The 22,500-nt window shown below is 44.0% G+C and overlaps 1 protein-coding gene, 1 long non-coding RNA gene, 38 other non-coding genes and 1 pseudogene across 40 annotated transcripts in view; 2 read left to right on the top strand and 39 right to left on the bottom strand.

Moving 5' to 3' along the window:
* Nucleotides 1–76, bottom strand: part of LOC148992897 (5S ribosomal RNA) — a 119-nt gene extending 43 nt beyond the window's left edge. The window contains exon 1 of the ribosomal RNA XR_016158578.1: nucleotides 1–76. This exon is cut by the window's left edge and continues 43 nt beyond it. This is a non-coding gene — a ribosomal RNA (5S ribosomal RNA).
* Nucleotides 77–139: 63 nt separating this feature from the next.
* LOC148992896 (5S ribosomal RNA) lies at nucleotides 140–258 on the bottom strand. Its single transcript, XR_016158577.1, has one exon. It is a non-coding gene; the product is annotated as a 5S ribosomal RNA (ribosomal RNA).
* A 63-nt stretch (nucleotides 259–321) lies between these two features.
* LOC148992895 (5S ribosomal RNA) lies at nucleotides 322–440 on the bottom strand. The gene has a single exon (XR_016158575.1). It is a non-coding gene; the product is annotated as a 5S ribosomal RNA (ribosomal RNA).
* Nucleotides 441–503: 63 nt separating this feature from the next.
* On the bottom strand, nucleotides 504–622 carry LOC148992894 (5S ribosomal RNA). The gene has a single exon (XR_016158574.1). It is a non-coding gene; the product is annotated as a 5S ribosomal RNA (ribosomal RNA).
* A 165-nt stretch (nucleotides 623–787) lies between these two features.
* LOC148992893 (5S ribosomal RNA) lies at nucleotides 788–906 on the bottom strand. The gene has a single exon (XR_016158573.1). It is a non-coding gene; the product is annotated as a 5S ribosomal RNA (ribosomal RNA).
* Nucleotides 907–969: 63 nt separating this feature from the next.
* Nucleotides 970–1,088, bottom strand: LOC148992892 (5S ribosomal RNA). The gene has a single exon (XR_016163648.1). It is a non-coding gene; the product is annotated as a 5S ribosomal RNA (ribosomal RNA).
* A 63-nt stretch (nucleotides 1,089–1,151) lies between these two features.
* On the bottom strand, nucleotides 1,152–1,270 carry LOC148992891 (5S ribosomal RNA). The gene has a single exon (XR_016162426.1). It is a non-coding gene; the product is annotated as a 5S ribosomal RNA (ribosomal RNA).
* Nucleotides 1,271–1,333: 63 nt separating this feature from the next.
* Nucleotides 1,334–1,452, bottom strand: LOC148992890 (5S ribosomal RNA). The gene has a single exon (XR_016158572.1). It is a non-coding gene; the product is annotated as a 5S ribosomal RNA (ribosomal RNA).
* Nucleotides 1,453–1,515: 63 nt separating this feature from the next.
* On the bottom strand, nucleotides 1,516–1,634 carry LOC148992889 (5S ribosomal RNA). Its single transcript, XR_016158571.1, has one exon. It is a non-coding gene; the product is annotated as a 5S ribosomal RNA (ribosomal RNA).
* A 168-nt stretch (nucleotides 1,635–1,802) lies between these two features.
* LOC120492467 (5S ribosomal RNA) lies at nucleotides 1,803–1,921 on the bottom strand. Its single transcript, XR_005625461.2, has one exon. It is a non-coding gene; the product is annotated as a 5S ribosomal RNA (ribosomal RNA).
* Nucleotides 1,922–1,984: 63 nt separating this feature from the next.
* Nucleotides 1,985–2,103, bottom strand: LOC120492466 (5S ribosomal RNA). Its single transcript, XR_005625460.2, has one exon. It is a non-coding gene; the product is annotated as a 5S ribosomal RNA (ribosomal RNA).
* A 63-nt stretch (nucleotides 2,104–2,166) lies between these two features.
* LOC120492465 (5S ribosomal RNA) lies at nucleotides 2,167–2,285 on the bottom strand. The gene has a single exon (XR_005625459.2). It is a non-coding gene; the product is annotated as a 5S ribosomal RNA (ribosomal RNA).
* A 63-nt stretch (nucleotides 2,286–2,348) lies between these two features.
* On the bottom strand, nucleotides 2,349–2,467 carry LOC120492464 (5S ribosomal RNA). The gene has a single exon (XR_005625458.2). It is a non-coding gene; the product is annotated as a 5S ribosomal RNA (ribosomal RNA).
* Nucleotides 2,468–2,530: 63 nt separating this feature from the next.
* On the bottom strand, nucleotides 2,531–2,649 carry LOC120492463 (5S ribosomal RNA). Its single transcript, XR_005625457.2, has one exon. It is a non-coding gene; the product is annotated as a 5S ribosomal RNA (ribosomal RNA).
* A 63-nt stretch (nucleotides 2,650–2,712) lies between these two features.
* Nucleotides 2,713–2,831, bottom strand: LOC120492533 (5S ribosomal RNA). The gene has a single exon (XR_016158569.1). It is a non-coding gene; the product is annotated as a 5S ribosomal RNA (ribosomal RNA).
* A 63-nt stretch (nucleotides 2,832–2,894) lies between these two features.
* LOC120492580 (5S ribosomal RNA) lies at nucleotides 2,895–3,013 on the bottom strand. The gene has a single exon (XR_005625566.2). It is a non-coding gene; the product is annotated as a 5S ribosomal RNA (ribosomal RNA).
* Nucleotides 3,014–3,076: 63 nt separating this feature from the next.
* On the bottom strand, nucleotides 3,077–3,195 carry LOC120492579 (5S ribosomal RNA). Its single transcript, XR_005625565.2, has one exon. It is a non-coding gene; the product is annotated as a 5S ribosomal RNA (ribosomal RNA).
* A 63-nt stretch (nucleotides 3,196–3,258) lies between these two features.
* On the bottom strand, nucleotides 3,259–3,377 carry LOC120492578 (5S ribosomal RNA). The gene has a single exon (XR_005625564.2). It is a non-coding gene; the product is annotated as a 5S ribosomal RNA (ribosomal RNA).
* A 63-nt stretch (nucleotides 3,378–3,440) lies between these two features.
* Nucleotides 3,441–3,559, bottom strand: LOC120492577 (5S ribosomal RNA). The gene has a single exon (XR_005625563.2). It is a non-coding gene; the product is annotated as a 5S ribosomal RNA (ribosomal RNA).
* Nucleotides 3,560–3,622: 63 nt separating this feature from the next.
* On the bottom strand, nucleotides 3,623–3,741 carry LOC120492576 (5S ribosomal RNA). The gene has a single exon (XR_005625562.2). It is a non-coding gene; the product is annotated as a 5S ribosomal RNA (ribosomal RNA).
* Nucleotides 3,742–3,804: 63 nt separating this feature from the next.
* Nucleotides 3,805–3,923, bottom strand: LOC120465807 (5S ribosomal RNA). Its single transcript, XR_005619214.1, has one exon. It is a non-coding gene; the product is annotated as a 5S ribosomal RNA (ribosomal RNA).
* Nucleotides 3,924–4,002: 79 nt separating this feature from the next.
* On the top strand, nucleotides 4,003–12,493 carry LOC120492454 (uncharacterized). The gene is made up of 11 exons (XM_089128956.1): nucleotides 4,003–4,235; nucleotides 4,984–5,529; nucleotides 5,801–5,900; nucleotides 6,419–7,533; nucleotides 7,727–7,935; nucleotides 8,028–8,349; nucleotides 8,530–8,673; nucleotides 8,764–8,928; nucleotides 9,187–9,475; nucleotides 9,917–10,811; nucleotides 10,991–12,493. The coding sequence occupies exons 2-11, from the start codon at nucleotides 5,233–5,235 to the stop codon at nucleotides 11,478–11,480; spliced, it is 4,026 nt and encodes a 1,341-aa protein (XP_088985082.1). The 5' UTR covers nucleotides 4,003–4,235; nucleotides 4,984–5,232; the 3' UTR covers nucleotides 11,481–12,493.
* A 917-nt stretch (nucleotides 12,494–13,410) lies between these two features.
* LOC120492572 (5S ribosomal RNA) lies at nucleotides 13,411–13,529 on the bottom strand. Its single transcript, XR_005625559.2, has one exon. It is a non-coding gene; the product is annotated as a 5S ribosomal RNA (ribosomal RNA).
* A 171-nt stretch (nucleotides 13,530–13,700) lies between these two features.
* Nucleotides 13,701–13,819, bottom strand: LOC148992888 (5S ribosomal RNA). Its single transcript, XR_016158567.1, has one exon. It is a non-coding gene; the product is annotated as a 5S ribosomal RNA (ribosomal RNA).
* Nucleotides 13,820–13,882: 63 nt separating this feature from the next.
* Nucleotides 13,883–14,001, bottom strand: LOC148992887 (5S ribosomal RNA). The gene has a single exon (XR_016158566.1). It is a non-coding gene; the product is annotated as a 5S ribosomal RNA (ribosomal RNA).
* A 63-nt stretch (nucleotides 14,002–14,064) lies between these two features.
* Nucleotides 14,065–14,183, bottom strand: LOC148992886 (5S ribosomal RNA). Its single transcript, XR_016158565.1, has one exon. It is a non-coding gene; the product is annotated as a 5S ribosomal RNA (ribosomal RNA).
* Nucleotides 14,184–14,246: 63 nt separating this feature from the next.
* On the bottom strand, nucleotides 14,247–14,365 carry LOC148992885 (5S ribosomal RNA). The gene has a single exon (XR_016158563.1). It is a non-coding gene; the product is annotated as a 5S ribosomal RNA (ribosomal RNA).
* Nucleotides 14,366–14,428: 63 nt separating this feature from the next.
* Nucleotides 14,429–14,547, bottom strand: LOC148992884 (5S ribosomal RNA). Its single transcript, XR_016162204.1, has one exon. It is a non-coding gene; the product is annotated as a 5S ribosomal RNA (ribosomal RNA).
* A 63-nt stretch (nucleotides 14,548–14,610) lies between these two features.
* Nucleotides 14,611–14,729, bottom strand: LOC148992883 (5S ribosomal RNA). The gene has a single exon (XR_016158562.1). It is a non-coding gene; the product is annotated as a 5S ribosomal RNA (ribosomal RNA).
* A 63-nt stretch (nucleotides 14,730–14,792) lies between these two features.
* LOC148992882 (5S ribosomal RNA) lies at nucleotides 14,793–14,911 on the bottom strand. Its single transcript, XR_016158561.1, has one exon. It is a non-coding gene; the product is annotated as a 5S ribosomal RNA (ribosomal RNA).
* Nucleotides 14,912–14,974: 63 nt separating this feature from the next.
* LOC148992881 (5S ribosomal RNA) lies at nucleotides 14,975–15,093 on the bottom strand. Its single transcript, XR_016158560.1, has one exon. It is a non-coding gene; the product is annotated as a 5S ribosomal RNA (ribosomal RNA).
* Nucleotides 15,094–15,156: 63 nt separating this feature from the next.
* LOC148992880 (5S ribosomal RNA) lies at nucleotides 15,157–15,275 on the bottom strand. Its single transcript, XR_016158559.1, has one exon. It is a non-coding gene; the product is annotated as a 5S ribosomal RNA (ribosomal RNA).
* A 170-nt stretch (nucleotides 15,276–15,445) lies between these two features.
* On the bottom strand, nucleotides 15,446–15,564 carry LOC148992879 (5S ribosomal RNA). Its single transcript, XR_016158558.1, has one exon. It is a non-coding gene; the product is annotated as a 5S ribosomal RNA (ribosomal RNA).
* Nucleotides 15,565–15,627: 63 nt separating this feature from the next.
* LOC148992878 (5S ribosomal RNA) lies at nucleotides 15,628–15,746 on the bottom strand. The gene has a single exon (XR_016158557.1). It is a non-coding gene; the product is annotated as a 5S ribosomal RNA (ribosomal RNA).
* A 63-nt stretch (nucleotides 15,747–15,809) lies between these two features.
* Nucleotides 15,810–15,928, bottom strand: LOC148992877 (5S ribosomal RNA). The gene has a single exon (XR_016158556.1). It is a non-coding gene; the product is annotated as a 5S ribosomal RNA (ribosomal RNA).
* A 63-nt stretch (nucleotides 15,929–15,991) lies between these two features.
* On the bottom strand, nucleotides 15,992–16,110 carry LOC148992876 (5S ribosomal RNA). The gene has a single exon (XR_016158555.1). It is a non-coding gene; the product is annotated as a 5S ribosomal RNA (ribosomal RNA).
* A 63-nt stretch (nucleotides 16,111–16,173) lies between these two features.
* Nucleotides 16,174–16,292, bottom strand: LOC148992875 (5S ribosomal RNA). Its single transcript, XR_016158554.1, has one exon. It is a non-coding gene; the product is annotated as a 5S ribosomal RNA (ribosomal RNA).
* A 63-nt stretch (nucleotides 16,293–16,355) lies between these two features.
* Nucleotides 16,356–16,474, bottom strand: LOC148992874 (5S ribosomal RNA). The gene has a single exon (XR_016158552.1). It is a non-coding gene; the product is annotated as a 5S ribosomal RNA (ribosomal RNA).
* Nucleotides 16,475–16,537: 63 nt separating this feature from the next.
* LOC148992873 (5S ribosomal RNA) lies at nucleotides 16,538–16,656 on the bottom strand. The gene has a single exon (XR_016158551.1). It is a non-coding gene; the product is annotated as a 5S ribosomal RNA (ribosomal RNA).
* A 63-nt stretch (nucleotides 16,657–16,719) lies between these two features.
* On the bottom strand, nucleotides 16,720–16,838 carry LOC148992872 (5S ribosomal RNA; annotated as a pseudogene).
* Nucleotides 16,831–21,950, top strand: LOC148992871 (uncharacterized). The gene is made up of 2 exons (XR_016155244.1): nucleotides 16,831–21,387; nucleotides 21,810–21,950. It is a non-coding gene; the product is annotated as an uncharacterized LOC148992871 (long non-coding RNA).
* The last annotated feature ends 550 nt before the right edge of the window (nucleotides 21,951–22,500 follow it).

The raw sequence follows: 22,500 nt of genomic DNA, 5'->3' as shown, positions 1-22,500 counted from the left end.
ACTAACCAGGCCCGACCCTGCTTAGCTTCCGAGATCAGACGAGTTCGGGCGTTCTCAAGGTGGTATGGCCGTAAGCGAAATCTGCTGCCAAAATTGGGCTATTTGAATGGTTAGAACATTAGGGTAGTAAACTACATAAAGCTTACAGCACCTGGTATTCCCAGGCGGTCTCCCATCCAAGTACTAACCAGGCCCGACCCTGCTTAGCTTCCGAGATCAGACGAGTTCGGGCGTTCTCAAGGTGGTATGGCCGTAAGCGAAATCTGCTGCCAAAATTGGGCTATTTGAATGGTTAGAACATTAGGGTAGTAAACTACATAAAGCTTACAGCACCTGGTATTCCCAGGCGGTCTCCCATCCAAGTACTAACCAGGCCCGACCCTGCTTAGCTTCCGAGATCAGACGAGTTCGGGCGTTCTCAAGGTGGTATGGCCGTAAGCGAAATCTGCTGCCAAAATTGGGCTATTTGAATGGTTAGAACATTAGGGTAGTAAACTACATAAAGCTTACAGCACCTGGTATTCCCAGGCGGTCTCCCATCCAAGTACTAACCAGGCCCGACCCTGCTTAGCTTCCGAGATCAGACGAGTTCGGGCGTTCTCAAGGTGGTATGGCCGTAAGCGAAATCTGCAGCCAAAATTGGGCTATTTGAAGAAGAAAAAAAAGAGACTCTTTCAGGCTTTCTGAAGAAACTGAGAGACTATTTCAGGAATTTTGAGGGGGAAAAAAGACAATTTAGGATTTTTGAAACATTTCATTGACTCTTTTTTTTTTTTTTAAACAATAAAGCTTACAGCACCTGGTATTCCCAGGCGGTCTCCCATCCAAGTACTAACCAGGCCCGACCCTGCTTAGCTTCCGAGATCAGACGAGTTCGGGCGTTCTCAAGGTGGTATGGCCGTAAGCGAAATCTGCTGCCAAAATTGGGCTATTTGAATGGTTAGAACATTAGGGTAGTAAACTACCTAAAGCTTACAGCACCTGGTATTCCCAGGCGGTCTCCCATCCAAGTACTAACCATGCCCGACCCTGCTTAGCTTCCGAGGTCAGACGAGTTCGGGCGTTCTCAAGGTGGTATGGCCGTAAGCGAAATCTGCTGCCAAAATTGGGCTATTTGAATGGTTAGAACATTAGGGTAGTAAACTACATAAAGCTTACAGCACCTGGTATTCCCAGGCGGTCTCCCATCCAAGTACTAACCAGGCCCGACCCTGCTTAGCTTCCGAGATCAGACGAGTTCGGGCGTTCTCAAGGTGGTATGGCAGTAAGCGAAATCTGCTGCCAAAATTGGGCTATTTGAATGGTTAGAACATTAGGGTAGTAAACTACATAAAGCTTACAGCACCTGGTATTCCCAGGCGGTCTCCCATCCAAGTACTAACCAGGCCCGACCCTGCTTAGCTTCCGAGATCAGACGAGTTCGGGCGTTCTCAAGGTGGTATGGCCGTAAGCGAAATCTGCTGCCAAAATTGGGCTATTTGAATGGTTAGAACATTAGGGTAGTAAACTACATAAAGCTTACAGCACCTGGTATTCCCAGGCGGTCTCCCATCCAAGTACTAACCAGGCCCGACCCTGCTTAGCTTCCGAGATCAGACGAGTTCGGGCGTTCTCAAGGTGGTATGGCCGTAAGCGAAATCTGCTGCCAAAATTGGGCTATTTGAAGAAGAAAAAAAAGAGACTCTTTCAGGCTTTCTGAAGAAACTGAGAGACTATTTCAGGAATTTTGAGGGGAAAAAAGACAATTTAGGATTTTTGAAACATTTCATTGACTCTTTTTTTTTTTTTTTTTTAAACAATAAAGCTTACAGCACCTGGTATTCCCAGGCGGTCTCCCATCCAAGTACTAACCAGGCCCGACCCTGCTTAGCTTCCGAGATCAGACGAGTTCGGGCGTTCTCAAGGTGGTATGGCCGTAAGCGAAATCTGCTGCCAAAATTGGGCTATTTGAATGGTTAGAACATTAGGGTTGTAAACTACATAAAGCTTACAGCACCTGGTATTCCCAGGCGGTCTCCCATCCAAGTACTAACCAGGCCCGACCCTGCTTAGCTTCCGAGATCAGACGAGTTCGGGCGTTCTCAAGGTGGTATGGCCGTAAGCGAAATCTGCTGCCAAAATTGGGCTATTTGAATGGTTAGAACATTAGGGTAGTAAACTACAAAAAGCTTACAGCACCTGGTATTCCCAGGCGGTCTCCCATCCAAGTACTAACCAGGCCCGACCCTGCTTAGCTTCCGAGATCAGACGAGTTCGGGCGTTCTCAAGGTGGTATGGCCGTAAGCGAAATCTGCTGCCAAAATTGGGCTATTTGAATGGTTAGAACATTAGGGTAGTAAACTACATAAAGCTTACAGCACCTGGTATTCCCAGGCGGTCTCCCATCCAAGTACTAACCAGGCCCGACCCTGCTTAGCTTCCGAGATCAGACGAGTTCGGGCGTTCTCAAGGTGGTATGGCCGTAAGCGAAATCTGCTGCCAAAATTGGGCTATTTGAATGGTTAGAACATTAGGGTAGTAAACTACATAAAGCTTACAGCACCTGGTATTCCCAGGCGGTCTCCCATCCAAGTACTAACCAGGCCCGACCCTGCTTAGCTTCCGAGATCAGACGAGTTCGGGCGTTCTCAAGGTGGTATGGCCGTAAGCGAAATCTGCTGCCAAAATTGGGCTATTTGAATGGTTAGAACATTAGGGTAGTAAACTACATAAAGCTTACAGCACCTGGTATTCCCAGGCGGTCTCCCATCCAAGTACTAACCAGGCCCGACCCTGCTTAGCTTCCGAGATCAGACGAGTTCGGGCGTTCTCAAGGTGGTATGGCCGTAAGCGAAATCTGCTGCCAAAATTGGGCTATTTGAATGGTTAGAACATTAGGGTAGTAAACTACATAAAGCTTACAGCACCTGGTATTCCCAGGCGGTCTCCCAACCAAGTACTAACCAGGCCCGACCCTGCTTAGCTTCCGAGATCAGACGAGTTCGGGCGTTCTCAAGGTGGTATGGCCGTAAGCGAAATCTGCTGCCAAAATTGGGCTATTTGAATGGTTAGAACATTAGGGTAGTAAACTACATAAAGCTTACAGCACCTGGTATTCCCAGGCGGTCTCCCATCCAAGTACTAACCAGGCCCGACCCTGCTTAGCTTCCGAGATCAGACGAGTTCGGGCGTTCTCAAGGTGGTATGGCCGTAAGCGAAATCTGCTGCCAAAATTGGGCTATTTGAATGGTTAGAACATTAGGGTAGTAAACTACATAAAGCTTACAGCACCTGGTATTCCCAGGCGGTCTCCCATCCAAGTACTAACCAGGCCCGACCCTGCTTAGCTTCCGAGATCAGACGAGTTCGGGCGTTCTCAAGGTGGTATGGCCGTAAGCGAAATCTGCTGCCAAAATTGGGCTATTTGAATGGTTAGAACATTAGGGTAGTAAACTACATAAAGCTTACAGCACCTGGTATTCCCAGGCGGTCTCCCATCCAAGTACTAACCAGGCCCGACCCTGCTTAGCTTCCGAGATCAGACGAGTTCGGGCGTTCTCAAGGTGGTATGGCCGTAAGCGAAATCTGCTGCCAAAATTGGGCTATTTGAATGGTTAGAACATTAGGGTAGTAAACTACATAAAGCTTACAGCACCTGGTATTCCCAGGCGGTCTCCCATCCAAGTACTAACCAGGCCCGACCCTGCTTAGCTTCCGAGATCAGACGAGTTCGGGCGTTCTCAAGGTGGTATGGCCGTAAGCGAAATCTGCTGCCAAAATTGGGCTATTTGAATGGTTAGAACATTAGGGTAGTAAACTACATAAAGCTTACAGCACCTGGTATTCCCAGGCGGTCTCCCATCCAAGTACTAACCAGGCCCGACCCTGCTTAGCTTCCGAGATCAGACGAGTTCGGGCGTTCTCAAGGTGGTATGGCCGTAAGCGAAATCTGCTGCAAAAATTGGGCTATTTGAATGGTTAGAACATTAGGGTAGTAAACTACATAAAGCTTACAGCACCTGGTATTCCCAGGCGCACTCTCCTCTAAGTCCCTATACTGACCAATCATTGAGTGCCGTTGAGCAAGTTGAGGAGCTCAATCAACCAATCATTGAGCGCCGTTGAGCAGGCTGCTTCCTCAACCCACCAATCAGATGGCCTCATTGACTGACCGTATCAAATGCATAATCGGAGTGACAAGAGTAAACAATCACTGCTATCATCAGTGGACTGAGATCGGTGACAGCAAACAAGAGGTAAATTCAGTATATTCCCCAGTATATTCATATGCTTTCTAACAGTTCTTTTTCTGCATGGATTTACGTGCAGTAATTACAAAGTTATTAACTGTTAAAGTTTTAAAAGCATTAACGTTAATAGGGAAAATATAATCGCGCATCTACTAACATGAATAGTAAACTGTAGTAATTATGTATAGTCTACTGTTTTACTAAAAAAGTAAATGCTTTGAAAATACCCAAACACAACCAGGGCTGGGCATTAGGATTACTATCCAAATACAGGTAACGTTAGATGTTACCTATGACTAGTAACGCTATAGGTCACCAGTTTGTCCTGTTGCAATTGACTACATACTGTACATTTAAATAGTTTAATAGGCCTGTTTTGTCCAGCTATCCTCTCCACTAATCTAAACTATTTTGTCTCATAGTAACTGATAAGCCATTAACAGTCAATAACATGTTAAAACACTGAAAACACAAGGCAAGCAAAAATATAGTCTAAAATGATAAAACCATTACCTTTTGAACTTTCAGCTAATCACATTAAATATCACATTAAAAGGTAAATCAGATAACATCCATAAAGATTACAGTACTTTTTTTTATTATTATTTCACACCTTTTTACTTCTAAGCAATAGTAATAGCAGTACTGTTACTTGTGTACATGTTTTGCATCTCCTGGTCTTCCAGTGTTTAGTCCCCTGTGCAGTTTGGAAAGAAGAAACTAATCTGAATCTGTTTCTGTTTTATAACAACAGATAAAAAGCATGGATTTGGCGGGACACAAGTGCAGTGTATGTGACAGGAGTTTCTCAGTGAAGTCCAACCTCACTCGGCACATGCAGCTTCATGGTCCGAAGGAACATGTGTGTGAAGTGTGTGGGAAAAGCTTCTCACTGAAACAGCAGCTGAGCAGCCACCAAAAACAGCACCTGTACCCATGCATCCGTCTGTAAAGGCAGGGAGAGGCCAAGCTGCAGTGTACGGATGCAGCTAAGAGTGTGGCAATGGGCCCCAGCAAAGCAGTAGACCCCAGCTGTCTGGATTCAGAAAAGGCGGAGGCTGCTGCAAAGAAATCTGGAGGGGAAATGTGGAAAGGCCAGCTAGTTGTCACATTCGGCAAATATGCAGGCCAGTCTTTCAGGTGGCTGCTTGAAAATGATGTGGGCTGGGTCATATGGCTGCTGTCTGAATATTGCCAGAAGGGTGAGAAGAACGATCTCCTAAAATGGCAAAAGGAGCGATTGCTGCAGTATGCCAGAGAGTTTCCGCCTGTCACCTTCCATCTTGACAAACGCATGGAGGTAACTTTGACCCTTTAACTGAGATTAAATAATATTTACCTTTTTTATATTTAATTTATTTATATTTTTGTTTATTAAAAATTGAGTGCATGTGTAAATCAGTAAGGCACATGTAACACACCTTCAATAGTAAAATCATCAATGTTTACTCTGCACAAAAGCTTGTGCTTTAGACATAGGAAGAGGTAACAGAATAAGTATTTGTGTTTATGTGGTACAATACAACTTTGTGTGTGTTTTTCTACACTTTCTTTATTTTCTGCATGAACAGGAGTCAAGGAAAGACAAAGGAAAGAAGGCTGAATCTACCCTTTCTAAGTTCCAGCAGGATCCTGACTATGCCAGTGATGCTGAATTGTTGGCAGCTGCTGGTAATTAACACACCATAACTCTATTTTAAAATTCATAGAGCATTTTCTTTCTTACTGATGTATTTCAGACATCTGACTAAATACACTGCATACACAAATATCACACATTTTATGGCACTGATAATGACGACAGTAGGTTTAGTGTTTCACTTTCATTTTCAGCAGGATGGGGGATATTATCAAGCTAGCTGCCCTTTTTCAGTGTAACAGATTTAATGTCTAAATGATTTGTTGGCATTTAGATAACACATACAAAAATCAATTTAATTTGTAGATGTGATATGTTGGATTTTTTTTTATTATATTACAATATTTTTTTAACTATTGCCTATATTTTTGTAGCAACTCTAATGTATACTAAAATGTTTGTATCAAATATAATTTGTGTTCTCTAAAATAAGATCTGATAACATGGAAAATAGAAACAAACTTTGTTTATTGTGATAATGCTTGTGTTTGTCATTATATTTACATCTTAAGCAATGTGCTCAATACATTTTGTCTGATTTTTTCTACAGAGACTGTCCTTGAAGAGTCTGAGGTAGCGGTCTCCACAAAGCTGACCACCTGGGGAGAGCTCACACCGGCCGTGAGTCAGGACTCTTCCCACAGCCTCAGCGCATCTCAGGGAAGAGCTTCTTCCCCTGTAGACACCTCTGCCTCTGGCTTCTTGCTGGAGGGCTGGCAGAAATACTGGGAGCATCCACCTCCATCTACACAAGCCAATGGTATAGCTCCTCCTAACATCAAGTGGCTGAAATATGATGAGATGTGTGGTCTGTTTGAGAGACCTTCCAAGTTCAAAAATGCCAAAGGAGAGATTGTGGAGAGAAGGCTTTTAAAGGAGAAGATGGAGTTCCACCCACCCCCAATTCCTACTTCTGTCAAGGGAGGACTGCCCAACATGATGGCCTTTTTCACCACCCCTGTCTTCTTCTGGCGCCCAGTTGGTGTGATGCAAGCCAAGATCCGCTGCCCTAGCTCCAACTGCCCTGCACCACCAGGTGAATACCTTGAGAAGAAAGGTTTTGGTAGTTATGCCAGGCAAGTGTGTGGGATGAAGTACAATTACACCCTGTTGACAGAGAAGCTGAAGTGTTCACATTGTGAAAAGATGAGGCGGGCGTTGAGTAAGACACATAGTGACGCAGACAGTGAAGATGAGGACAGTCATCATGTTCAACAGTACATTTGGCTGGCACACAGTCCCAAGATCCTGATGAACTTGGCCCCGGCCATCAGAAGCATGTTTCCTGCCATACTGTGTGGGAAGCGTGCCATTGACAAAGGTGTGGTTACTCTTCTGAATGACAGGGTCAACAGTGTGTCCATGAACAAAGTCCAGAGACTGCTGCAGCAGGGACATGATGAGTGGTATGTGGAGCGCCGTGACCTGTACCAGACTCTCTTGTACGAAGCCCACACAGCTGGATCTGCATCGTCTCAGCAGAGCATCCTGTCCTTTGTCAAAGCTGCTGGTACTTACACCCCTCCTCTGCCCCGGACTCCCCTTCCTTCTGCCCGTGTGCTGAGGCGTGCACACATGATCATGGAGATGGAGAAGATGCCTGTGTACAGAGCCTCAATCCTCAGTGTGACTGGAGAAATCCTCTGCATTGATGGTACAAAAAAGGTATGTGTATTGTATCAATTCATGAAGTTAAGCAGACTTAATGACTACTTGAGCCAGCTTATTGTTTTGAATTAGAGACTTTGGCCTCACTGTTCAGCTTTCAAATGTGATGTGATAATAAATATAAATAATATTGGGCAGACAGGTTATTGATAGAAACTATCAAATGAATGTTCTGCTTTGTATTTTCCAGGTCCTTAAGAAGATATATGGTGATGGCCAGGGCACCATGCAGTATATCACCAGTGTGCTGAACGAGTGGGGCCAGTTCTTGACCACGGTGGTGGTGGCAGCTGAGTCTGAGGGGTGCTACAGACGTATGGCCAAAGGTCTGATGGCCCGCTTTGAACGAGCTAGGGCTCCTGCACCAACTGCCATTTATGCAGATAACAACTGTTGTCGGTAGGTTATAACACATCCATATACCCTGATAAAATGTGTCATTAATTTAATGTTAAAAAAAACAAACACATGCTGATTTTATATTGTTTCAGTGACAGTGGTTCGTCCTTCCTGGAGAATCTGTTCGGGGGCTGGGTGCAGAAGGGCACTGTGGTCAGACTGGACATCCGACACTGGCTGCACCGCTGGGATGCTGTTGTCATCAAACAGAGCCATGCCAAGTATGGGGTGTTCATGAGTGCCCTGGCAGGTGCAGTGCTGGCCTACAACAAGGACGATATGATGCTCCTAATCCAGGCAGTCAGGAAGGGCAACCAGGAGATGTACGCCAGTCTTTCAGATGAGGACATGATAGCCTTCCTCAAACCTCACCAGATCAGGTCCTATGTCAGACGGATCACCCGTGGGGTTGAGGTAAGTGTAAAATTAATCCATGTATAATCTTTATGCATAAGAAGCTCAAAACATTCTTCACTAAAATTAACTAAGTTGTCACACTGCTATATTTCATTTAGAAAATACTTCCAATTATTGACACAATTTCACATTTTAAGCGATATAACTTTATAAAATAAATGTAAATGATTGTTACAGGAGACAGCTTCAGCAATTGACTCCATCATTACGGAGTTCAAGGGACCTGCAGGCCTTGACATTGATGGAATCCACCTTTTCAAATCAGCACAGGCAGTGGATTCTCACTGGGCAACTGCAAGCAAGCATCTTAGTTGTATGCAGGTGGGTAAACATTTTTGAACTAATCTTTGTATAATCATATAAACTCAAACTCACAGACACCATAATAAATTAGCAACTTATGTTTTATAGGACCCCCCTGGCATACAGCTGTATGTGTCAGTGAAGGTGGTGGTGCTGAATGGTGTCCGCCTGAACAAGTACAGGTGTCGGCGAGGCAGTAACTCCTTGGAGGGCTTGCACTCACACCTGTACAATGCCATTCCCTCACAGAGATGTGGAGTTATCCCATTCCAAGTAAGTATAAACAGCTTTAATATAAAAAAATATTGATTACACATCATTGTTCATAGGCATATTTTACCTGTATCCTCCCTGCTTTTGTGCTACCCTCTCCTCCTATGCTGTTCACATAGCATCAACTGGGTGTATGAGATGCACACATACTATTGCGGACAAAAGACAACTTGTATGTCAAGCATCTGGGCAATGCCCACTTTGTAATCAAAATTAGTTTCTGATGTACAATAATGCATGAATGGTCATGTCTTTCAGGTGTATCTGATTGCGTTTGCTGTGCAGTGGAACAGCCGCATGGAATCACTCCGGGTTGCTGGTGGTCATGGCAGGCAGACGTGGTGTATGGACCCGCGGCAGATTCAGCGTCTGAATCAGCAGGCTGAGGTGCTCTTCGGTAAAGAGCATGTCCTCGAGCCCAACTTTGCCGCTCCAATGCCCTACCCTGCTGTATACAAGGACCCAGACGAGGAGGAGCTGCTTGGAGTAGAGTATGCCATGTGCCAGTCAACCAGCTTCACTGCAAGGGATTACTATGCCCAGCAAGGTACACAATCTTGCATTATAACAATATACATACATTAGGGGTGTAATGGTTCACAAAATTCCTTTCTTTACTGGATGTCTCAGCGCTTTGTAGTAACAGTGCATCAGCATCTCGAGTGCGCTTGCCATGCGCAACGCGCCTACATTTGAAATAATGAAATTTTGGTCGGCAGGAAAAATGGTCCAACGAACCGTTCTGTTTGAAAACAGTTTGACACGAATACGTGTATCGTTACACCCCTAACATACAGACTGAGTGGTCAAATAACTATAAATATCATGCATGTTCTATCCATGACAAGTATGGATGATGTAGTTAATTTTTATTTTACATAATATGAAACAAAAGAACTGCAGAATTGCCCTGTTGTATTAATTAGTCTACTGTTAGATGTTGTAACTGCCTAGACACACTGGTGATTAGTACATCACATATTTGCAGTTGAGGAAGAGCAGTCCCGTGAAGAAGAGGAGACGGCTGAACAAAGTGAGGACAAGCTGGCAGATGAGGGTGTGGACGTGGGTGCAGAGTCAGAGGATGATCCTATGGACACTGTCAGTGACAAACATGTCATCCTCACTCAATTAGAACAGGTGGAGGAGGAGGACAGTCCTGCTCTGCTGGATGTGCTCATGACCAAGAGCCATCTGCATCTTCCTGGGCTGGAGGAAGTGGAAGCCTTGGCCCTGCTCCTTTTAGAACTGGCAGACAACAGTGACCGTCACCTAGTGCCAGCTGACCTAAGGCTGAAGATTGGCACTGCAGTTGGTGCTCTGCATGAGCATGACAGGTCTGCAGCCAACTTTGTAAAAAGGTATGAGTCTAGGTGGGGTTACACCCTGTTTGGCAGATGCTTGGGAGCTGACACACCTGAGACCAGAGCAGCACAGAAGACAAAGTTTTCCTGGATGAGGTACCCTCAGGCAGCCCAGGTGACTGAGGATAGTCGTCTGTTGTACCTCATTATTAAGATGCTGAAAAACCGGCCACCAGCCAGTCGTCTCACCTCCCCCACTAAAATCACCAATGCAATCAAGGGCCAGTATAAAAGGATTGTAGACCGAGTCAGAGACGATCCCATCCTCAACGGTCTCTCCATTCCTCTGCCCAATCTGAATGCCAAGTCCATCTCTACATTCATGGCACGGGAAGAGAAGAAGGCTAACTACAGGGCAACAGTAATGCCAAAGGTGAAACCCCACCAAAGAGTGCTGTCAGAAGAACCAATGCCAGCAGCTCCTACTCTGCCAGAATCCCTACCAGCTCCAGATCGACCTCAGGTTCAGTACCAGAGCCTACGTCATACTGCTGGGAAAAGGCATGGTCAGAAGCGGAGGTAAGTTGTTCAGTTCTTCATTTCACAAGTATGTGACTTTACTATTTTATTACAATATGTGAACATGTCTGAATTTATCAGCTGAATGGTTTAAACTTAAACACAACAAACCATGTGAATTGCTAGTCGTATAAATTATTTCTCATGAATTATATCGCATGTATGATTTATTTTTGCAGGGTAGATGTGGAAGAGCCGGAGCTTGTGAACCGGCCCATTCAACCTAAACCCCCTGTGTACATCCCACCGAGAGCGTCAGCAGCACCTGTCCTGGTAGTGGTTCCTGCACAGCCACAGGGACCCTCCATGATGCTCTGTGGGGCATCCAGAAGTCAAGGCTTCATACCTTTCGCACCGCCTCCTGCGCTGACATCCAGACCAATCAAGCCTCATAAATCAATGAAGCCTTGTGGGGCCTGCCAAGTACCCCAGTGTGGTGGGCAGCGTAAGAGATACACGCCCTCCAAAGACAAGGCAGCTGAAAGTAGCCAAAAAATATTTACTTATTGCCCAGCAACTAGGAAGTCCACCACTTCAGGTTTTGAAGGTGTTGTGTTCAACAGTTTTGAACACTTCAAAAGTGTTGTAGACGAGGAACTAAAAAAAAAAAAAATAATGACAAGTAGAGAGCCAGCCACATCTGTAACTACATCCCCCAAATCACAATAGCAGATTTCTGGGGTATGGTTTGGACCTGGTTCAGACCTGGATAAGACCTAGTTTAGATTTTGCCCTAGTTTGGACATGATTTAGACCTGGTTCAATCCCAGTTGTACTTACCTACAACCCCAATTCCAATGAAGTTGGGACATTGTGTAAAACGTAAATAAAAACAAAACGTAAATAAAAACAGAATACAATGATTTGTAAATCCTTTTCAACCTATTTTCAATTGAATACACCACAAAGACAAGATATTCAATGTTCAAACTGATAAACTTTATTGTTTTTTGCAAATATTCCCTCCATTTGAATTTGATGCCTACAACATGTTCCAAAAAGCCTGTATCTTGTCTTTGTAGTATATTAAATGAAATGTAAGTTGAAAAGGATTTGCAAATGAATGTATTATGGTTTTATTTAAGTTTTACACAACGTCCCAACTTCATTGGAATTGGGGTTAAAATTTAGTCCTGATTTAGACATGGTGTGGGTTAGTCAGAATTACCTGTGCACAGACATTTACACGTCCTCAACATTATTTGCACTTTGTGCGTTACAACGTAATTTAATTTGCCATGTTATTTATATTCTCATAATAAGGCTAAAATATAATAAGTCATATTGGCTACAATATCCGCCTCTTATACAGATTCATTATACACCATCTATAAAACACATACCTATTTTCTCATTGTCTGCCATCAAATCAGACAGTGGGTTTTTAGTGAATGTAAGTATCTGCTTAACATTGCATACTCATCCCCTTGTATATATTGTACGTATATTTTATATTGCTCAATGTGTACATGTATAAATCTTGTAAATATATATATATAAATCCTGTAAATAATAACTTATTAGTACATATTTTGCTATATTTTCTGCTACATTACTTAATAATTAATGTTAATTATATTCTGTTTACCTTGTTACCTGTGTTATTGTTGTGTTTATTTATTTCTGATATCTAGATATATATTGTTGAACAAATCCTATAAATAATAACTTATTAGTACCTATTCTACTATATTTTCTGCTAAATTACTTAATAATTAATGGTAATTCTATTCTGTTTACCTTGTTACTTGTGTTATTGTTATTATTGTTGTTTATTTATTTCTGATATGTAGATATATATTGTTGAACAAATAATAAAAAAAGAATGTTTCCAAATATATGATTCCTCCCCATTTGTGCAATAGATAGAGGTAAAGACTTTCACATGAAACTGTATTGAGTATAACAGAGGCTGAATTAAAGGTAAAGTCTTTTTCTAAAATCCCATTAAGGCCCTTTTATGTGTTCATTTTACATGCTCCATACAGGGTGAATAGGGCCTATAGAGTGAATAATATATCTCAGATATGAGCAAATTACACTTTGTTCAAGAAGCTTAATATAGTTTCTTAGATTTTTTCAGTGATCTTGTAAACACTGTAACTAAAAGTCTCAAGTTTATTTGTAAAGTGCATCCATTCATACTTCAAACAGATAAGAGCAAACACATTTGTTACATTACTTGTTTTTTATTGCTTTAATTGAAGCATTATGTTTGTTACATTACGTGACAGACATATTATACTTAATAAAAGATAAAGTCAGAGATTTTAGTCTTAATGGTCTTATTCACAAAAACATAAAAAAGAACAGTAAACAAGACTTGATGTCCTGAAGTGTGAAAACATTGGTCTCCTCCCCTCTCGATCTGTTTACATTTTTTTTTTCCAAGGTGATCAGGACCCAGGACAAGGACTTGGAGGGGTCATGGGCCATTCCCAGGCGGTCTCCCATCCAAGTACTAACCAGGCCCGACCCTGCTTAGCTTCCGAGATCAGACGAGTTCGGGCGTTCTCAAGGTGGTATGGCCGTAAGCGAAATCTGCTGCCAAAATTGGGCTATTTGAATGGTTAGAACATTAGGGTAGTAAACTACATAAAGCTTACAGCACCTGGTATTCCCAGGCGGTCTCCCATCCAAGTACTAACCAGGCCCGACCCTGCTTAGCTTCCGAGATCAGACGAGTTCGGGCGTTCTCAAGGTGGTATGGCCGTAAGCGAAATCTGCTGCCAAAATTGGGCTATTTGAAGAAGAAAAAAAAGAGACTCTTTCAGGCTTTCTGAAGAAACTAAGAGACTTTTTCAGGAATTTTGAGGGGAAAAAAGACAATTTAGGATTTTTGAAACATTTCATTGACTCTTTTTTTTTTTTTTTTTTTTTAAACAATAAAGCTTACAGCACCTGGTATTCCCAGGCGGTCTCCCATCCAAGTACTAACCAGGCCCGACCCTGCTTAGCTTCCGAGATCAGACGAGTTCGGGCGTTCTCAAGGTGGTATGGCCGTAAGCGGAATCTGCTGCCAAAATTGGGCTATTTGAATGGTTAGAACATTAGGGTAGTAAACTACATAAAGCTTACAGCACCTGGTATTCCCAGGCGGTCTCCCATCCAAGTACTAACCAGGCCCGACCCTGCTTAGCTTCCGAGATCAGACGAGTTCGGGCGTTCTCAAGGTGGTATGGCCGTAAGCGAAATCTGCTGCCAAAATTGGGCTATTTGAATGGTTAGAACATTAGGGTAGTAAACTACATAAAGCTTACAGCACCTGGTATTCCCAGGCGGTCTCCCATCCAAGTACTAACCAGGCCCGACCCTGCTTAGCTTCCGAGATCAGACGAGTTCGGGCGTTCTCAAGGTGGTATGGCCGTAAGCGAAATCTGCTGCCAAAATTGGGCTATTTGAATGGTTAGAACATTAGGGTAGTAAACTACATAAAGCTTACAGCACCTGGTATTCCCAGGCGGTCTCCCATCCAAGTACTAACCAGGCCCGACCCTGCTTAGCTTCCGAGATCAGACGAGTTCGGGCGTTCTCAAGGTGGTATGGCCGTAAGCGTAATCTGCTGCCAAAATTGGGCTATTTGAATGGTTAGAACATTAGGGTAGTAAACTACATAAAGCTTACAGCACCTGGTATTCCCAGGCGGCCTCCCAACCAAGTACTAACCAGGCCCGACCCTGCTTAGCTTCCGAGATCAGACGAGTTCGGGCGTTCTCAAGGTGGTATGGCCGTAAGCGAAATCTGCTGCCAAAATTGGGCTATTTGAATGGTTAGAACATTAGGGTAGTAAACTACATAAAGCTTACAGCACCTGGTATTCCCAGGCGGTCTCCCATCCAAGTACTAACCAGGCCCGACCCTGCTTAGCTTCCGAGATCAGACGAGTTCGGGCGTTCTCAAGGTGGTATGGCCGTAAGCGAAATCTGCTGCCAAAATTGGGCTATTTGAATGGTTAGAACATTAGGGTAGTAAACTACATAAAGCTTACAGCACCTGGTATTCCCAGGCGGTCTCCCATCCAAGTACTAACCAGGCCCGACCCTGCTTAGCTTCCGAGATCAGACGAGTTCGGGCGTTCTCAAGGTGGTATGGCCGTAAGCGAAATCTGCTGCCAAAATTGGGCTATTTGAATGGTTAGAACATTAGGGTAGTAAACTACATAAAGCTTACAGCACCTGGTATTCCCAGGCGGTCTCCCATCCAAGTACTAACCAGGCCCGACCCTGCTTAGCTTCCGAGATCAGACGAGTTCGGGCGTTCTCAAGGTGGTATGGCCGTAAGCGAAATCTGCTGCCAAAATTGGGCTATTTGAATGGTTAGAACATTAGGGTAGTAAACTACATAAAGCTTACAGCACCTGGTATTCCCAGGCGGTCTCCCATCCAAGTACTAACCAGGCCCGACCCTGCTTAGCTTCCGAGATCAGACGAGTTCGGGCGTTCTCAAGGTGGTATGGCCGTAAGCGAAATCTGCTGCCAAAATTGGGCTATTTGAAGAAGAAAAAAAAGAGACTCTTTCAGGCTTTCTGAAGAAACTGAGAGACTATTTCAGGAATTTTGAGGGGAAAAAAGACAATTTAGGATTTTTGAAACATTTCATTGACTCTTTTTTTTTTTTTTTTTTTTAAACAATAAAGCTTACAGCACCTGGTATTCCCAGGCGGTCTCCCATCCAAGTACTAACCAGGCCCGACCCTGCTTAGCTTCCGAGATCAGACGAGTTCGGGCGTTCTCAAGGTGGTATGGCCGTAAGCGAAATCTGCTGCCAAAATTGGGCTATTTGAATGGTTAGAACATTAGGGTTGTAAACTACATAAAGCTTACAGCACCTGGTATTCCCAGGCGGTCTCCCATCCAAGTACTAACCAGGCCCGACCCTGCTTAGCTTCCGAGATCAGACGAGTTCGGGCGTTCTCAAGGTGGTATGGCCGTAAGCGAAATCTGCTGCCAAAATTGGGCTATTTGAATGGTTAGAACATTAGGGTAGTAAACTACATAAAGCTTACAGCACCTGGTATTCCCAGGCGGTCTCCCATCCAAGTACTAACCAGGCCCGACCCTGCTTAGCTTCCGAGATCAGACGAGTTCGGGCGTTCTCAAGGTGGTATGGCCGTAAGCGAAATCTGCTGCCAAAATTGGGCTATTTGAATGGTTAGAACATTAGGGTAGTAAACTACATAAAGCTTACAGCACCTGGTATTCCCAGGCGGTCTCCCATCCAAGTACTAACCAGGCCCGACCCTGCTTAGCTTCCGAGATCAGACGAGTTCGGGCGTTCTCAAGGTGGTATGGCCGTAAGCGAAATCTGCTGCCAAAATTGGGCTATTTGAATGGTTAGAACATTAGGGTAGTAAACTACATAAAGCTTACAGCACCTGGTATTCCCAGGCGGTCTCCCATCCAAGTACTAACCAGGCCCGACCCTGCTTAGCTTCCGAGATCAGACGAGTTCGGGCGTTCTCAAGGTGGTATGGCCGTAAGCGAAATCTGCTGCCAAAATTGGGCTATTTGAATGGTTAGAACATTAGGGTAGTAAACTACATAAAGCTTACAGCACCTGGTATTCCCAGGCGGTCTCCCATCCAAGTACTAACCAGGCCCGACCCTGCTTAGCTTCCGAGATCAGACGAGTTCGGGCGTTCTCAAGGTGGTATGGCCGTAAGCGAAATCTGCTGCCAAAATTGGGCTATTTGAATGGTTAGAACATTAGGGTAGTAAACTACATAAAGCTTACAGCACCTGGTATTCCCAGGCGGTCTCCCATCCAAGTACTAACCAGGCCCGACCCTGCTTAGCTTCCGAGATCAGACGAGTTCGGGCGTTCTCAAGGTGGTATGGCCGTAAGCGAAATCTGCTGCCAAAATTGGGCTATTTGAATGGTTAGAACATTAGGGTAGTAAACTACATAAAGCTTACAGCACCTGGTATTCCCAGGCGGTCTCCCATCCAAGTACTAACCAGGCCCGACCCTGCTTAGCTTCCGAGATCAGACGAGTTCGGGCGTTCTCAAGGTTGTTACGGCCTCAGCCTTATGGGTGTTGCCTATGTATTTGTGTGTGTATGTTTGTCTTGTATCTAATTAATGTCTCTTCTTAAGTGTAGGCTCCTCCCTTGCGCACCTGTGGTTCGTTGCTCTGATGGCTCGTGCTGAGCATATAAGCGGTGTGTGCAGGAGTGTGAGACACGCAGCGGTGAAACTCCGTGCGCGTCATGACCATCTAAACATCGGATCAGCTTCAACTCAAGCCTGTGTTCTTTGTATTGTGCCACTATTCTGTTTTATTTTGTTAGTGTTTGGTATGTCTAGTGTAGAGAAAATGTGAGTTTTCTGTGGGAAGAGTGAGAACATGAGAGACGTGAGATTGTGCAGTCATTTATTAGTATAAATAAATGTCTTAAACTGCTTTTTGCCTTGCGTCTCCTTTTATGTTATTGAACTCTTACAAAACGAGCATTCTTAACAACAGGGTTCGTAACATAATTGGGGGCTCGTCCAAGATATGTGTTTGAGTAGTGGCAATTTGATTGATCTAATTTAATTCAGGTGACCAATATCCTCTGGTTAGTTAGAGTAAGCCAGCAGGGCTGTGCTTAGCGCCAGTTCTGACGACGGTTTACTGTTTATTGTTTTGCTTTATTATTTTAGTTTGTTGTTTTTGGAGGTATTCCGGGGGAGAGAGCGATCTCTTAATCGGTACCCTCTGAAGACTAGGTAGGGTATTATTTAGATTAATGGCTAGGTAGGTAGGTCCAGAGGGTGTTGGATTATCCTGATTGCTTTTGCGTGTTTTTCTTTTCGTTTTTTTTTATAAAGATGGCAACGTTTGAGCTCAGTCAATTTTTAGATCAACCTAGTGTTGAAGCTTTAGAGACATGTCGAAAAAATGATTTGTTTCTTATTGCTCAACATTATGAGATTTCTATCTCTAGAACACTTCGTAAGGAAGAGTTGAAAGCTTGTTTAGTGACTAGTCTGATTAATAAAGGGGTATTTTCTTCTATTGAGGCTGTTCCTACTGCAGCAGCGGAGTTGGCGATACCAGCTGCAGGAAGTCCGCCCTTACGTGTAACGAGTGGTGTTCCAGTTACTCCAGTGATCGGGGTTGGTGCGGAGGTACGTCCGTCTTTTTCACTACCTAAATTTGAACCTTTGTCGCTGTCCGCAGAATCATCAGGTTTGCGTACAGATTCCCGTTTAAAGCTACGTTTAGCACGGTTACAGTTAGAAACTCAGGATAAAGCTCAGGCGAGACAAGATGATTTGAAGCATCAGATTGAAATGTACCGAATTGACGCTGATATGAAGGTGCGATTGCGGGAGTTGGAGTTGCAGGCTGCTTCAGAGGTACCTAAAAAATCTATCGTCAAAACATCTCGGTTGGAGGTTAATTCTGAGACATCTGCTGGTCCATCCACTTCGGGTGTTAATTCTGTGCCGTCTGATGTGGGATCTGAGTCTGTAGCGCCGTTTTCGACACATTTTGATGTGGCTAAAAATATATCTATTGTTCCACCCTTCCGTGAGAGGGAAGTTGAGGCATATTTTCAAGCTTTTGAACGAATTGCTGTTGCCTTAAGATGGCCAAACGAGGTTTGGGCACTAATGTTACAATGTAAACTCTCAGGTAAGGCACAAGAGGTGTGTGCATCTCTCTCGGTAGATGAAAGCGTACAGTACGATGCCGTGAAAACTGCAATATTACGAGCGTATGAATTAGTTCCTGAGCACTATCGACAACGATTTCGCACTACGAACAAAGGCATGTCTCAAACGTATGTCGAGTTCGCTCGCGAAAAGGGCATTTTATTTGATCGGTGGATCAAGGCGTGCAGGGTAACTGACTATAATTCTTTGCGAGAACTTTTGCTGATTGAAGAATTTAAGAACTGTGTTCCCGAACGTACTGCGTTGTATTTAAATGAACAGAAAGTCAGCACTGTACAACAGGCTGCCGTGTTAGCTGACGAGTACGCATTAATGCATAAAACTGTGTTTTCAAAGCGTCCGTCTGACTGTGGGGGTTCCTCATTAAAGGAAAATGAAAATCTTTCCGACTCACGAAATAAATGGGTTCCAACCAGTCCGAAGTTTAACCGAGAGTGCAGTTATTGTCACAAGACGGGACATGTTATAGCTGAGTGTCGTACTTTAAAACGCAAACAAGAGCGACAAGATTCTTCATCTTTCCAGCCTCGAGGTTCAGTACTAGTGAAAACTGTGTCCCCATCATCCGTCAGTTCTCTTGTGACACCTGACAGCTGTTTTCAGCCTTTCGTATTCGATGGATTTGTTTCGTTAAATGAGAAGGTCGAAAGCCGAAAACCTGTAAGAATTCTCCGTGACACAGGAGGATCTCAGTCCTTTATATTATCAGATATTCTGGGTTTTTGTGCTGATTCGGCATGTAATACCAGTGCGATTGTGCAGGGTATTGAAATGGGTTTTGTGCCTGTTCCTCTCCATCGAGTATATGTTTTTTCTGATTTGGCATCTGGGTGCTTTGAGGTTGCAGTTCGTCCTTCTTTACCGGTGAAAGGTGTGGATTTTATCATGGGAAATGACATAGCTGGAGGTAAGGTAATGCCGGTAGTACAAGTTGTTGATGTCCCATGCAATGATTCGCAGGCTGATGCACTTGGTAAAAATTTGCCGAATGTGTTTAGTGCTGTTGTAACGCGAGCACAGGCGAAACAGGACATTCACGAAAGTAATACTCTTTGTGATTCTGTCTTTTCACAGATTTTGAAAACTGATGTTCTTCCCGACTCCCCTGACTCGACTAAAACGACTTTAAAGGCATCTGATGGCTTTGATCTTAGTTTGATCTCTGATTTGCCCATCTCGCGCGAAATTCTGATCGAAGCTCAGCGAAATGATTTATCATTAGAAAAATGTCGTGCGAGTGTTGAAAATGACAAAAAGTCGCTGCGTAATCACCAGTTCTACTGGAACGATGATGTGCTCATGCGTAAATGGAGTAGATCTTTAAATTCTGAGCAGCGAGACGATTGGAATGCGGTGCATCAAATTGTGGTACCTTCGAAATTTCGATCACATGTTTTAAGTCTGGCTCATGACCATCCTTGGTCTGGACACCTAGGGATAACTAAGACCTATAACCGGGTGCTCCAGCATTTTTTCTGGCCAGGGTTAAAGTCTGATGTTGTGACACACTGTAAGACGTGTTACATTTGTCAGGTTAGTGGAAAACCTAATCAGATTGTACCACCTGCTCCTCTGTGTCCTATTCCTGCCGTTGGAGAACCATTCGAGCGCGTTCTAGTTGACTGTGTGGGTCCACTTCCTCGGGCTAAGTCTGGTTGTCAATATTTGTTGACAATCATGTGCGCGGCTACACGGTTCCCAGAAGCCATTCCGTTACGCAACATAACGGCTAAGACAGTAACTAAAGCCTTAACTAAATTCTTTACAACATTCGGTTTGCCGAAAACTGTTCAAACTGATCAGGGTTCGAATTTTGTGTCTCGTATCTTCCGTGCCTCGTTAAAGGCTCTTGGCGTTTCTCACGTAGTATCAAGCGCCTATCATCCCGAGTCGCAAGGTGCTTTAGAGAGGTGGCACCAAACATTAAAATCTGCACTGAGAAAGTACTGTACAGAGACTGGGAATGAGTGGGACGATGGAGTTCCTTTGGTGTTATTCGCGGTACGTGAGGCGTGGCAGGACTCGCTTGGGTTTAGCCCGTCAGAGCTTGTGTTTGGACATAATGTCCGTGGTCCTTTGAAAATGTTAAAGGAAGAATTTCTCGGTAACAGTTCGTCTGTGAAGACCAACGTCCTTGATTTTGTATCACGTACTCGCGAACGTTTGCACAATGCTTGTGCTGTGGCGAAGGAAGCACTTTCTCTGTCACAAACGAAAATGAAAAAACATTTTGATAGGAAAGCAGTTATGCGTAATTTTTTGCCAGGCGAAAAAGTTTTGGTGTTGCTTCCTATTCCTGGATCTTCTCTCTCTGCGCGTTTCTCTGGTCCTTACGTGATAAAAAGTAAGTGGAATGAAACTGATTATATCTTACACACGCCAGAACGGAGGCGGAAAACTCGTTTATGTCACATAAACATGTTGAAACCATATTTTTGTGTCGAACCAAAAGAGAACCCTGAGAATTTGGTTAGTGAATCGGTGACTAAAGGAAATACTGAGCGCGTTTCATTGTTGGCTTATGCTTTGCCTGTCGATACTGCGGACGATGGGTTGAATGTATCCATGGAAGCTTTAGGAGGAGGATGTTTTGAAAACTCTAAGATTTTATCTTTGCTTCCTGAGCAACTATCCTATCTATCGCCTGAACAGCGAGAGGACGTAATGAAGTTGATAGACAGTTTCCCGTGTTTGTTCAATGACGTTCCTCCGGGTACTAATGTCATTCAGCATGACATTGAGGTCGGTAGCGCATTACCGATCAAGCAACACGCTTATCGTTGCCCAATGAGTCTGAGAGAAGCCATGAAAAGTGAGGTTAAGTATTTATTGCAGAATGGTTTCGCTGTCCCGAGTAATAGTCCATGGAGCTCACCGTGTGTTCTGGTACCGAAGGCTGATGGGTCTTTACGTTTCTGCACTGATTTTAGAAGGGTAAATTCCATCACAGTGGCTGATGCTTTTCCGTTACCGCGGATGGAAGATTGCATTGATTGTCTTGGGGGTGCGAAATATATTACTAAGTTAGACCTTTTGAAAGGTTATTGGCAGGTGCCGTTAACCGAGCGCGCTTCTAAGATCTCCGCCTTCGTAACCCCCGATTCTTTTCTGCAGTATAAACGCATGGCATTCGGTCTGAGAAACGCACCAGCAACGTTTCAACGTTTAATGTCCACAGTCTTAGGTGACGTTCCTAACTGTAACATTTATTTAGACGATGTAGTTATTTATTCGACTACATGGGCTGAACACATGTTGACCTTGCATGACGTGTTTCGTCGGTTAAAGGCTGCTTCCTTAACGTTAAACCTAAAAAAATGTGAATTTGCTAAGGCTTCTGTCACTTATTTAGGGAAGCAGGTGGGAAACGGTAAGGTACGGCCATTGGACGGAAAAGTGACTGCTGTCCTCAGTTACCCAGTGCCTACTACGAGGAGAGAACTACGTAGATTCCTGGGGATGGTTGGGTACTACCGGTGTTTTTGCAAAAATTTCTCGAGTGTGGTTGCTCCTTTAACGAAGTTGTGTAGTCCTAAAGTTTGTTTTGACTGGACTAATGAGTGCCAGCAGGCATTTCTTTCTGCTAAATCTCTTCTTTGTAGTGCACCTGTGCTGTCTGCTCCAGATGTGACTCGTCCATTCCAGCTTGAGGTCGACGCTAGTGCGGTTGGAGTGGGAGCTGTCTTGCTGCAGGAGGGTGCTGATGAAATAGGCCACCCCGTATCGTACTTTTCAGCTAAGTTTAACAGTCATCAGTTGAATTATTCAACGATTGAAAAAGAAACTTTAGCTATGTTGTTAGCCTTACAACATTTTAATGTTTATGTGGGGTCTAGTTCTTCTCCGATCGTTGTTTATACGGATCACAATCCGCTGGTTTTTCTGGGTAAAATGTACAACCATAATCAACGATTGATGCGTTGGGCTTTAATGGTCCAGCCGTATCATTTAGAGATCCGTCATAAAAAAGGATCTGATAACGTGGTAGCAGATGCGTTGTCTCGTGGATTGAGTTAAGCTCTGG

Source organism: Pimephales promelas, chromosome 3 (assembly GCF_988280905.1).
Source record: "Pimephales promelas chromosome 3, fPimPro1.hap1.1, whole genome shotgun sequence".
NCBI classification, from domain to species: domain Eukaryota; kingdom Metazoa; phylum Chordata; class Actinopteri; order Cypriniformes; family Leuciscidae; genus Pimephales; species Pimephales promelas.
This window is presented reverse-complemented; position numbering and strand designations above follow the sequence as displayed.

Coding starts and splice junctions, on each gene's coding strand:
- LOC120492454 (XM_089128956.1), top strand. CDS start 5,233: ATGGGCCCCAGCAAAGCAGTAGACCCCAGCTGTCTGGATTCAGAAAAG. Junction 7,534..7,726: donor GCATTGATGGTACAAAAAAG/GTATGTGTATTG, acceptor TGTATTTTCCAG/GTCCTTAAGAAGATATATGG. Junction 8,350..8,529: donor GGATCACCCGTGGGGTTGAG/GTAAGTGTAAAA, acceptor TGATTGTTACAG/GAGACAGCTTCAGCAATTGA.